The sequence below is a fragment of the Littorina saxatilis genome, linkage group LG2 (genome assembly GCF_037325665.1).
Source record: "Littorina saxatilis isolate snail1 linkage group LG2, US_GU_Lsax_2.0, whole genome shotgun sequence".
NCBI classification, from domain to species: Eukaryota; Metazoa; Mollusca; class Gastropoda; order Littorinimorpha; family Littorinidae; genus Littorina; species Littorina saxatilis.
Window position 1 is genome coordinate 886,380 of NC_090246.1, and position 13,510 is coordinate 899,889.

The following is a 13,510-nucleotide window of genomic DNA, read 5'->3' on the forward strand; positions in this document are numbered from 1 at the left end:
TTGTTCTCTCTCTCTCTCTCTCTTTCTCTCTCTCTCTCTCTTTCTTTCTCTCTATCTGTCTCTCTTTCTCCCCCTCCTCTCTCTCTCTCTCTCTCTCTCTCTCTCTCTCTCTCTCTTTCTCCCCCTCCTCTCTCTCTCTCTCTCTCTCTCTCTCTCTTTCTCCCCCTCCTCTCTCTCTCTCTCTCTCTCTCTCTCATTCTCTCTTGTTCTCTCTCTCTCTCTTGTTCTCTCTCATTCTCTCTCTCTCTCTTTCTCCCCCTCCTCTCTCTCTCTCTCTCTCTCTCTCTCTCTCTCTCTCTCTCTCTCTCTTGTTCTCTCTCTCTCTTTCTTTCTCTCTATCTGTCTCTCTTTCTCCCCCTCCTCTCTCTCTCTCTCTCTCTCTCTCTCTCTCTCTTTCTCCCCCTCCTCTCTCTCTCTCTCTCTCTCTCTCTCTCTCTCTCTCTCTCTCTCTCTTCCCCTCCCCCTCCTCTCTCTCTCTCTCTCTCTCTCTCTCTCTCTCTTTCTCCCCCTCCTCTCTCTCTCTCTCTCTCTCTCATTCTCTCTTGTTCTCTCTCTCTCTCTTGTTCTCTCTCATTCTCTCTCTTTCTCCCCCTCCTCTCTCTCTCTCTCTCTCTCTCTCTCTCTCTCTCTCTCTCTCTCTCTCTCATTCTCTCTTGTTCTCTCTCTCTCTCTTTCTCTCTCTCTCTCTCTTTCTTTCTCTCTATCTGTCTCTCTTTCTCCCCCTCCTCTCTCTCTCTCTCTCTCTCTCTCTCTCTCTCTCTCTCTCTCTCTCTCTTTCTCCCCCTCCTCTCTCTCTCTCTCTCTCTCTCTCTCTCATTCTCCCTCTCCCTCCTCTCTCTTCCTCTCTCTATGTCTCTCTCTCTCTCTCATTCTCTCTCTCTCTCTCTCTCTCTCTCTCTTTTCCCCCTGTCATAATTATGAGCAAAGAAATGCACATTTCCATACAGAACTGGCATTTGGAATGACCTTGCAGCCTCTATTTGCTGCCTTCATTGACAGTGTGTGTTTTTTTATCACAGTTATCTGTTTGGTTTGAACTGGGTTGATGTGGCTGTTATTCTCTGGAAAATAAGAATAATATGGCAAACCTGGCTTGACATTTTGTGCTCGTTGGTAACAATCACATTTTTTGTGATTCTGTTTGATAATGTATTATTCAGCCTAATTCTCTGCGTTGATTGCCTTTTTCCGTGGTTGGAAGTTTTTGCAATTTTCTAATTTGTTTCTCTCAATTGAATTGTATTCTGTTCTTTATCGCGCAAAGGCTGTTAAATACACTCTGCTTTTTTATGTTTTGTTTTGTTTTGTTTTCTTTTTATTGCATTTTACAATTGCAAATTGTCTGAGTGTTGTGGGGTGGGGTTGGGAGGGTGGAAGAGAAGCAATTGAGTGTGGAGCAGTTAGAGTGTATAATTATTTTGTGTTCTGCCTGTCTCATATATAAGTCTGTAATAAAGAAATAAAGAAATTAAATATGAAAATATATAATTTTGTTTTTCTTTCTATATCTGCACATGTCTATAAGAATCTAAGAGGGGAGATTTTTTGTTTTCTTGGGGGGAGGGGGAAGTGAAGGGGCAGGGGGAAGTAATATTTAAGTGGGAGCTCATAGCTAGGGGGTTCATTCAATGGAACATAAAAAGATCCACTGATTATACTGAAAATGACATTAGAATTTTGTCAATGAAGCAGTTATGAAAGACATTTATATTGTGCTTTTCTTTTCATTCTCGTGCTAGATTTTAATCATGAAGAGATGCACTCATGATACATGTTACTTGTACTATATTGAAATGTTGTCAATGAAGCTGAGTTGTAAAAGATGTTTTATCAGTGTTGTTTTCTTTCCTCTGCTAGTTTTTTTTTCATGAAGATAATTATGCACTCATAATATTGATATTGAAATTTTGTCAATGAAGCAGTCATAAAAGACGTAATTTATCAGTGTGGTTTTCTTTTCCTTGCTAGATTTTGACATTCTGGTTGTATTCAGTTCACAATCAGAATAATTTGTATAAGCTGACATTGAAATTCACTGAGGTGAGAAAGCAAGTTATTCCACTAAAGGTGGTTTAAGTACATCAAGATGAATGATCACCCGCCTTCCTACACAGCCCCCCTGCTGACTTGTTAGTATAACAGGATTACTGTGTTAAATAGATGTGGCCAATTATGGTCTCTTGCAAAAGATGAAAAAATATTAGGGCGAGGAAAGGAATTGATATTCTTCTGTGTAAGCTTAATTTTGCATTATCAGTCATGTATGTGGGTTTACTTTTTCCTTGAGGATTTCTCTCAAATGGGACGTCGAGCTGTTTAATACCCTCAGATGGTGTTACAGTGGAGTCTCCTTTTTAAGACCTAAACAAATCTGAGAAAATCGGGTCTTAAAAAAGACTGGGAGTCTTCAAAAGGGGGTAAATGTACAGAGGATATGAACAGCAAATCTGGAAAAACAGGGTCCTAAAAGGGAGGGTGTCTTAAAAGGGGTTCCACTGTATTATGAGGTGGTCGGAGTATTTGCTTCCCCCCGCGGGTTAAGGGGAAGAATTTACCCGATGCTCCCCAGCATGTCGTAAGAGGCGACTAACGGATTCTGTTTCTCCTTTTACCCTTGTTAAGTGTTTCTTGTATAGAATATAGTCAATTTTTGTAAAGATTTTAGTCAAGCAGTATACATGTAAGAAATGTTAAGTCCTTTGTACTGGAAACTTGCATTCTCCCAGTAAGGTAATATATTGTACTACGTTGCAAGCCCCTGGAGCAAATTTTTGATTAGTGCTTTTGTGAACAAGAAACAATTGACAAGTGGCTCTATCCCATCTCCCCGCCCTTTCCCCGTCGCGATATAACCTTCGTGGTTGAAAACGACGTTAAACACCAAATAAAGAAAAAAGGAGTATTTGCTAGGTCAGCATTTATGTCTTTAAGATTTTGTGAATCGTAACTTATTTGATTTATCTTTATATTCATAAGCTTACAATGAAAGGATTGAAATTGTGTGTTGTGAATCATTGTTGTTTGTAACATTGTCTGTTTCCTCAGTGCCCTGAGTGTTAAATGTCAAGCACAGCAAAAGTGAAACTCTGATGCAGAGTTGATTTATTAGCTTGTTTGTCAGCTTGTTTGTTTTTTCATTCATTTATGAATGTATTCAACTGTTGGTTTATTTATTGTATGCTTTATTATTGTTGTCTAATTTTCTTTTAAAAAAAAAGAGAGAGGAGAGGAAGCCTTCCAAGCTACTTCATCGACAAAATTTCTGGGTTTATTTGCACACGAGCTATTATGGCCAGTTCAGTTTCTTCTTCTGCGTTCCCGTCGCCATGCTAGACTGTCATTAAGGTTGTTGATGTGATGAAGTCAGTTCGCCGCTGAGCCCCACACTTTCTCCTTCAGGTCCAACACAAATCCAGTCTTATTTTTAACACTGATCTTCCTTGCCTCCTTTCAGAGACCGTGCGACAGCCTGCCCCCTTGGTGAAGAGCGATGGCAGTCAGGCGCGAAACAGGCAGGTGAAAATTGTCTTCGTGCTGACGCTGAACGGCAGACAGGTGCGACAAGTGGTCCGGCTGCTGAGGACCATCTACCACCCCCACCACTACTACTACATCCACGTGGACAGTGTCAGTGGTGATTTTTGTAAAAATAAATACAAAATATTCTTTTCTGTGGAAGGGGGGGGGGGGGGCTTTGAGCTTTGATCTTTGATGTCTGTATGAAGTTGAATTTTTAAAAAAAATTTTTAGTTTTGCTTGCAGTGAGAAAATCTATCACCCCAATCATTGCTATTACACCCACGTGGACAGTGCCAATAGTGATTTTTTTTAAATCAAATACAAATATTCTTTTTTGGGGAAAAGGGGGGGGGGGGGGTGCCATGAATGGGGTTCTTATATTTTTAGTTTTGCTTGTAGTGAGGACCATCTACCACCCCCATCACTACTACGTGTATTACATCAATGTGGACAGTGTCAGTGGTGTTGTTTTTATTCATTTCTTTAGGGGGGGGGGGGGGGGGTGTCCATATGTGTATGGGGTTCTTTTTTTTTACATTTAGTCAAGTTTTGACTGAATGTTTTCAGACTGGGAATCGAGATGAGGGTGGTGGCGTGTGTTTGTGTGTGTGTGTGTGTTTGTGTGTGTGTGTGTGTGTGTGTGTGTGTGTGTGTGTGTGTGCTTGCGTGCATGCACAGCGATTCCTATTGAGAACAATCTACCATCTCCATGATCCACCCTGTGAGTTTTTTTTGTTTGTGTTTTTTCTTTTTAAATGTTAGCTTGTCCTGTGGTGTGCGCAGATTTGCTGATTGCTCTGAGCTTAGCAGTGGGACGTGTGCACAGCTGTTGTGGGGTAATTGTTCAAAAAGTTTACAAAAAAGAAAGTTTGTTTGTTGAAGTTGTTATATTTCACAATTTTGTTGTTGGGTTTTGTTGCCACTGTTGGAATACAGTGGAACCTCCTTGTGAGACCGGCAAACATCTGAGAAAATAGGGTCTTAAAAAGGAGGGAGTACGTCTTAAAATGGGGGTACATTTACAGACGTTATGAACAGAGGATCTGAAAAATCAAGGTCCTAAAAAGGGAGAATTCCTAAATTGGGATGTCTTAAAAGGGGGATTTCACTGTAATAGAATGCTTAGATAAAAATAATATGGACTGGATGGCCGAGTGGTAATGCTCTTGCGCTCGGAAGCGAGAGGTTGCGAGTTTGACCCTGGGTCAGGGCGTTAGCAATTTTCTCCCCCCTTTCCAAACCTAGGTGGTGGGTTCAAGTGCTAGTCTTTCGGATGAGACGAAAAACCGAGGTCCCTTCGTGTACACTACATTGGGGTGTGCACGTTAAAGATCCCACGATTGACAAAAGGGTCTTTCCTGGCAAAATTGTATAGGCATAGGTAAAAATGTCCACCAAAATACCCGTGTTACTTGGAATAATAGGCCGTGAAAAGTAGGATATGCGCCGAAATGGCTGCGATCTGCTGGCCGATGTGAATGCGTGATGTATTGTGTAAAAAAAAATCCATCTCACACGGCATAAATAAATCCCTGCGCCTTGAATATGTGCGCGATATAAATTGCATAAAATAAAATAAAATAAAAAAATAAATCCCTGCGCTTAGAACTGTACCCATGGAATATGCGGGATATAAGCCTTATATTGATTGAATAATATGATGATTTCCTTGTGTTTTGCCTACACTGTAATAGAATGCTTAAATAACAATAATATGATGATTTCCTTGTGTTTTGCCTTAAAGTTAATTGTTTTTTTCCTTTTCATTGTTACACTTTTGTCAGTGTTCTGTGCTGTTAGTTGTTTATGGAATCAGTTTAAAGTTGACACAAACCAAAAGAAGTCACCCCTTGTGAACTTCTTTTGTTATTTTTCTATTGATGCACTTATTCTTCCTTGTGAGGAAAAATCATGTCATGGAAAGGGGGGAGTCTTTAAATGGATTAAGTCTGGAACCCCCATTTTCAGACCTAAAATAATCTGAGACAATCAGGTCATGGTAAAGGGGGGAGTCTTTGAATGGATTAAGTCTGGAACCCCCATTTTCAGACCTAAAATAATCTGAGACAATCAGGTCATGGTAAAGGGGGGAGTCTTTAAATGGATTAGGTCTGGAACCCCCATTTTCAGACCTAAAATAATCTGAGACAATCAGGTCATGGAAAAGGGGGGAGTCTTTAAATGGATTAGGTCTGGAACCCCCATTTTCAGACCTCAAATAATCTGAGACAATCAGGTCATGGAAAAGGGGGGAGTCTTTAAATGGATTAGGTCTGGAACCCCCATTTTCAGACCTCAAATAATCTGAGACAATCAGGTCATGGAAAAGGGGGGAGTCTTTAAATGGATTAGGTCTGGAACCCCCATTTTCAGACCTCAAATAATCGGAGACAATCAGGTCATGGTAAAGGGGGGAGTCTTTAAATGGATTAAGTCTGGAACCCTCATTTTCAGACCTCAAATAATCTGAGACAATCAGGTCATGGAAAAGGGGGGAGTCTTTAAATGGATTAAGTCTGGAACCCTCATTTTCAGACCTCAAATAATCTGAGACAATCAGGTCTTAAAAGGGGGGGGGGGGGGGGGGTCCACTGTTTAAGGTGAAAACATGAGAAATAAGGTCCCTGAAGGGAAGCATTAATGTCCTTTAAAAAGGGCCATAATTAAAGGCCCGGCAAGAGTATATAAGGAGCCTGACCTTCTGCGTTGGCAAATCATTTCAAACCTCTTGCAGGCAACGGACAAATACTGTTCCTACATTTTCTTTAATATCTCGGTTAAGCATGAGTTACGGTGTCAGATTTTTTGTTCACACAGCTGGTTTTCACACATTTACTGCCCTATGCACTTAGATAAGGTTAATTCTCCATAATAAAGAAGATATTTGTAAACAAACATTTCAATGGGGATCTTGTTCAAAGAAAAGGGCGGAGTCAACACTCTCCAACGTCACAGATTTACACCATGCGTTCCAAAAATAGCAAAACACGTGGCATGCGGCAATTTGGTTCCAGAGCATCCTGTTTCAGGTGCATGTGTATTTGTTGCATCGGATATGAAGAAAGAAATGCAACTAACCTTTACCACCAGTTGTGGCCTTGATAGGGTATTCCTGTGGGGTTGGGATAAAGCCTTTTCACTAGTTTGAGCACACAGTCGGGCATCATTTCTCGGTTAATGTTTACCCGTGTTGCATTGTCTTGATGTAAGCAAGACGTCTTTTTCACCAAGTACAATGCACAATTCCAAGCACGGCGTCGGTCTAGCATGGCCCAATACTTCTTGTAGAGTACTTTTCTAACGCCGGAATTCCTGCGGTGTGGCAATTGGCCTGTACCTAGCCACCTCTGGCGATGATTTGTCACACAAGGGCTGCAAAAACAAAAGGCACACTGGCCTACCCCAGAGGAGAGCCCTGCACTAGGACCCGTGTCTCCGGTTTCACCATCGCCTCCAGGATAAGAAAACCACGTCTGCACCCTAACGGTACTACACACACGAGAGACAGCCTCTGTAACGAGGTCACACGATGATGGCCCAGCACCTCTTGGTACACAAGTCGAATCTTTTATTACACACCTTCGAGTTTCAAATGGCCACTGATTCTCAGTAAATAGTCTCCTTATTGCGTTCTCCTGGTCACTGTTAATGTTGAGAAGTGTTAAATCAAATTTCGCCATTTATTTCCATAGACAGAAAGAGATGTCAGTGCAATACAGCTTACAGACCGCAGCCTAGCCCTTACTAAGTTACTATCACCGTCGGATGTTGGAATGTGAAACACTGCTCAGGTCTTCCCGCCTGCATCTGTCGACAACACTGATTGTGTTAGAGGCTCTCGCTGGGTGGAATAACAGACCTTGTCCCAAAGTATGCGTATACACTACGCAGATCATCACCGTTGACTTCGTCTACATGGTCCCGCTAACTATAATTACTGTCCCTGACAGTGCCTCACAGGATGGCCAAGTTTACTTTGAAAACAGGAAGGGGAAATCTAAACTCGGTTTGTTCTAAGTGGACATGGGAAACAAAGGGACTCGTATCTTGGGTCGCCCCTGGCAACACAAATGGAAGAATCCAGGATATGCAAATGGTCTTCTGCAGTTTATTCCAAGGTGGTAGGGGGTTGAAAGGGGGAACGAACGGGAGGGGGGAGGGAACAGTGGTCGGTGGAGCTACTATACTAAGACTGCAGCAATGGACTGGTGCTGTGAAATCATCACCCACACATTTCGAGGTACCCTCCCCCCTCACCATTCGGTTCACAAGCCTGTTTTTGTCCTTGATCAGTTTGAAAATGATTGGTTTGTTCAAGTATTCCGCCAAAAAAATGCGCCAAGATTTCCCTCCTCATTTTAGTGGTGTTTGACGCTTGCCCCACTCTCTTAGTCAGAGTCTGATGCAAAAATTGACTCGAGAATTCTGTTCATTGACGTTGTGACGTACTAAACTTGTTTATTGTTAGCGGTTTTGGCTGATTCTGTGTTGTTTTTCTGCAATATCAGCGAAAGTACCATAAGCGGTGACTGAGTTACAGCAACCAAGACTAAGTTTCATTTTGTCCGTTTGACTAGCCTGACATCTACAGCCTTGACTTTGTTATTCTGTTTTTCTCTGTGTGACTGATTTCTTTGACACAAAGGTTCTCTGTGTGAAAGTTCAATTGTATTGTAAATATAAACAAGATACGCAATCAATATGCAAGATATCACAAATGTTCAGAAACGAAATGTGAAAAACTCTGAAGAAGCTGTGTTAAAATAAGAAATGCTGCTCGCACAGACAGAAAGCCACTTTCTCCTTCCATCTGGCCTGTTCGTGTTTACATCGCGTGCCACGCGTTGTGCTATTTTTGCTAAACCCCGCCCCTTTTTCTGTTGCATGATGGGAGAGGCCGGATTGGCCGTGACGTGTTTAAAATGGGGAAGGGGCTGGGCAGGGCACAAGGTCCAGAAATAAGGTCCCTGAAGAGAAGCATTAATGTCCTTTAAAAAGGCCAATCTTAGAATGGGGAAGGGGCTGGGCAGGGCAGAAGGAGAAGTGAGGTCCTTACATGGGATTGGCATTCATCAAATAGAGATGTGGGTCGGTTGAGGAACTTAAAATCAAAATGGTGGTCCCACTGTAATTAGAATAAAGAATAGAGTTGGTTGAGGATGAAAGTCGCTTGTTCATGTTAAAGCTTGTTATTTTCTCTTGTGCCAGTAGGAGATCGGTTCCGCATAACTCTCATTAGTCTATTGCACAATGTTGTAAGCATTTAGAGCGCTTACTTCCCTTTGTTTCTCAGATCCGCTGTCATTTTACAGACAAAAGAGCTCTCATCGTGTTCTCCACTTACAGAGACAAGAGTTCATGTTCCGTGAGTTGCTGGCCTTGGAGCGACGACTGCCCAACGTGATGTTGACGCGACATCGCTTTGCCACCATCTGGGGCGGCGCCAGTCTCCTGCAGGCACACCTGGCCTTCCTCAAAGAGGTGCTGGAGAAGAAGGAATGGCGGTGGGACTATTACATCAACCTCAGCGAGAGTGACTACCCCATCAAGTGAGTTTAAGATTTTAAAACCATGATTTTCAAAATGTGAAAGGCTCACTCCGCCTCGTGAAAACCATTCGCCTCACCCTCTCAGATCTGGTCAGGTTTTTGTATGGGATAAAACCATCCTACCACTTGATCACATACCAAAAATCAATACCCTGACTGCTTGCTGTGGTGACTTGGAATATTTTGATGAATTGATTTCAGAAAAAGGCGCCAGTCCCTTTTACAGAATTAATTATTTTAAAACAATACCAGTGTGCACAGAGAGCACTCAGGCTGTTGATTGTTGGTGTGTGACCAAGTGGAGGGATGATCTTATCCCTTGTAACACCCAGGCTGTTGATTGTTGGTGTGTGACCAAGTGGAGGGATGGTCTTATCCCTTGTAACACCCAGGCTGTTGATTGTTGGTGTGTGAGCAGCTGGAGAGATGGTCTTATCCCATGTAACACCCAGGCTGTTGATTGTTGGTGTGTGAGCAGCTGGAGAGATGGTCTTATCGCATGTAACACCCAGGCTGTTTAATGTTGGTGTGTGACCAAGTGGAGGGATGATCTTATCCCATGTAGCACCCAGGCTGTTGATGTTTGGTGTGTGACCAAGTGGAGAGATAGTCTTATCCCGTGTAACACCCAGGCTGTTCATTGTTGGTATGTGACTGAGTGGAGGGATGGTCTTATCCCTTGTAACACACAGGCTGTTCATGTTGGGTATGTGACCAAGTGGAGGGATGGTCTTATCCCTTGTAACACACAGGCTTTTCATGTTTGGTATGTGACCAAGTGGAGGGATGGTCTTATCCCTTGTAGCACCCAGGCTGTTGATTGTTGGTGTGTGAGCAGCTGGAGAGATGGTCTTATCCCATGTAGCACCCAGGCTGTTGATTGTTGGTGCGAGACCAAGTGGAGGGATGATCTTATCCCTTGTAACACCCAGGCTGTTGATGTTTGGTATGTGACCAAGTGGAGGGATGATCTTATCCCTTGTAGCACCCAGGCTGTTGATTGTTGGTGTGTGACCAAGTGGAGGGATGGTCTTATCCCTTGTAGCACCCAGGCTGTTGATTGTTGGTGTGTGAGCAGCTGGAGAGATGGTCTTATCCCATGTAACACCCAGGCTGTTGATTGTTGGTATGTGACCAAGTGGTGGGATGGTCTTATCCCATGTAACACCCAGGCTGTTGATTGTTGGTATGTGACTATGTGGAGGGATGGTCTTATCTCATGTAACACCCAGGCTGTTGATTGTTGGTGTGTGACCAAGTGGAGGGATGATCTTATCCCTTGTACAGACCTGTTTACCAGTACGATTTGGGCGTATTTTGTACGCCAAATTTTTATCAGTACGCATAATACGCGATACACGCACAAAATACGCATAAGAAAAAGTCTAGAATACGTTTTCCGGTGTTGGTGTGCTGATTACGGGATGGTACAACTGATACCGGTTTAGGTCTAAGGGAGATAACCATGACAGCGAATCTTCAGCTGTGGAAACCTCGTTCAGTTGTTGGCACGTGCGATCGTCTGGACAATCGTGGGCCAGTGCTGATTACGGGATGGTGCAACTGATACCGTTTTCGGTCTAAGGGAGATAACCATGACAGCGAATCTTCAGCTGTAGAAACCTCGTTCAGTTGTTGGCACGTGCGATCGTCTGGACAATCGTGGCAAAATGAAGCGGAAAAATGTGCCTGTTTCGGATGACTGTACCAAGTCTAAACAGCAGAAACGGCAGATTTTCTTGGAGAAATACAAGAAAGAGCCAGGAATTGTAGAGTCGTCTTTGGGCCCGAAAAAGTCATGCACACTGCAAGTATTGTAAATCGGATTTCTCCGTTGCCCACTGATGCCGGTGTAGGATCCGGTTCAGTCCCCCCTCTGAAGTAGTCCCCCGGGGGACCAATTCGTGGCAAAAACTGCTCTATAATGGTCCCCCCTTAGACATCCAGCCTCGTTTTTCTTGTTACAATGTTAGTAATGTTACCAGCAATTTTAGAGAAAAGAAAGGAAAGAATCAGAGACTGGTTTCATTTCTTCTTATCAGTATTTATTTATTATTCATTTTATTTCATGTCATTTTTCTTTTGAACGGCATTATAAATCAGATCTATTTTATTTTCTGGAAAATATAGTCAAACAAAGAGATTGCTGTCTGTGCACTACATAATACCGGACGAAGATATAGATTGAAAATGGCTTGAATGCCTAAGAACAACGAGGCTGGATGTCTAAGGGGGGACCATTATAGAGCAGTTTTTGCCACGAATTGGTCCCCCGGGGGACTACTTCAGAGGGGGGACCGGACCGGATCCTACACCGGGAATGGGAAAAAGTCATGCACACTGCAAGTATTGTAAATCGGATTTCTCCGTTGCCCACTGATGCCGGGAAATATGACATCGAACGACACTGCAGTTCCAAAACTCACATGGACAATGTTGCTGCAAAGAAATCCGCTGACAGCTGCCAAGGAATTATGAAGTTCATTCCCGCAAAGCAAATCCTGCCAGAAGAAAAGCCTGTAGTCCGTGCTGAAGCAATGTTTTCAGAGATGATTGTAAAAATGAACTTGCCACTGTCAACCACTTTTGTGAGAGTAACACAAGTATGAAGACAACAAGATTAACTTTTGAGCAAAGCCAAAGGGGAGAAGACTGAACAGATGCAGCTGTCAGTGGCAAGTTTGTAACGTTAGCATTCGTGTTCTGTGTGTTGTGGGCATTGGTGTTCGTGAGTCCTTGCGTAAAGCACACAAAAGGCACAGCAGGTTCAAAATGACAGTTTATTCCGCCATAGATCAGAGAGGGGCAGCCCATACGCATGCGCGATCATGACCTACATTCATGACGTCATATTCATGCGCGTGTACATAGTCTCGGCCATGTGCTCGCAGGCACAGTAAACTAATACATACTCTCGTAACAAAGTTCATCTTTTCATTATCAATCTGTTTGGAAGACACTGGTTATAATGCTACAAACTGACAGGTAAATACAATTGTTTTATCCCTGTTGTATTGGAAGGAGTTAAATTCTGAAGGTGTTCACAAGACATGCAATTCTTACACAAACAAGTTTGCACCCACACGTACATTTTCCCTAGCGCATATATGGCTTTGCTTGCAAAGTACACCAACTTTTTGAAAAATACACTCAACTTTTTTGGAAAGTACTCTTGCCTCGGGTTCAGGGTAAACAGGTCTGCTTGTAACACCCAGGCTGTTGATGTTTGGTATGTGACCAAGTGGAGGGATGATCTTATCCCTTGTAACACCCAGGCTGTTGATGTTTGGTGTGTGACCAAGTGGAGAGATAGTCTTATCCCATGTAACACCCAGGCTGTTGATTGTTGGTGTGTGACCAAGTGGAGGGATGATCTTATCCCTTGTAACACCCAGGCTGTTGATGTTTGGTGTGTGACCAAGTGGAGAGATAGTCTTATCCCATGTAACACCCAGGCTGTTGATTGTTGGTGTGTGACCAAGTGGAGGGATGGTCTTACCCCATGTAGCACCCAGGCTGTTGATTGTTGGTGTGTGACCAAGTGGAGGGATGATCTTATCCCTTGTAACACCCAGGCTGTTGATTGTTGGTATGTGACCAAGTACAGGGATGGTCTTACCCCATGTAGCACCCAGGCTGTTGATTGTTGGTGTGTGACCAAGTGGAGGGATGATCTTATCCCTTGTAACACCCAGGCTGTTGATGTTTGGTGTGTGACCAAGTGGAGGGATGGTCTTATCCCTTGTAACACCCAGGCTGTTGATTGTTGGTATGTGACCAAGTGGAGGGATGATCTTATCCCTTGTAACACCCAGGCTGTTGATGTTTGGTATGTGACCAAGTGGAGGGATGGTCTTATCCCTTGTAACACCCAGGCTGTTGATTGTTGGTATGTGACCAAGCGGAAGGATGATTTTATCCCTTGTAGCACCCAGGCTGTTGATTGTTGGTATGTGACCAAGCGGAAGGATGATTTTATCCCGTGTAACACCCAGGCTGTTGATGTTTGGTATGTGACCAAGTGGAGGGATGATCTTATCCCTTGTAGCACCCAGGCTGTTGATTGTTGGTGCGAGACCAAGTGGAGGGATGGTCTTATCCCTTGTAACACCCAGGCTGTTGATTGTTGGTGTGTGACCAAGTGGAGGGATGATCTTATCCCTTGTAGCACCCAGGCTGTTGATTGTTGGTGTGTGACCAAGTGGAGGGATGGTCTTATCCCTTGTAGCACCCAGGCTGTTGATTGTTGGTATGTGACCAAGCGGAAGGATGATTTTATCCCGTGTAACACCCAGGCTGTTGATTGTTGGTGTGTGACCAAGTGGAGGGATGGTCTTATCCCTTGTAGCACCCAGGCTGTTGATTGTTGGTGCGAGACCAAGTGGAGGGATGATCTTATCCCTTGTAACACCCAGGCTGTTGATTGTTGGTGTGTGACCAAG

The 13,510-nt window shown here is 43.4% G+C and overlaps 1 protein-coding gene across 1 annotated transcript in view; it reads left to right on the forward strand.

Moving 5' to 3' along the window:
- LOC138957711 (xylosyltransferase oxt-like) overlaps positions 1–13,510 on the forward strand; it is a gene marked incomplete in the record, with an annotated part of 65,996 nt that overhangs the window by 37,874 nt on the left and 14,612 nt on the right. Inside the window, 2 exon segments of the mRNA XM_070328776.1 lie at positions 3,455–3,627; positions 8,866–9,068. Of these exon segments, the coding sequence (XP_070184877.1) occupies positions 3,455–3,627; positions 8,866–9,068 (376 nt within the window).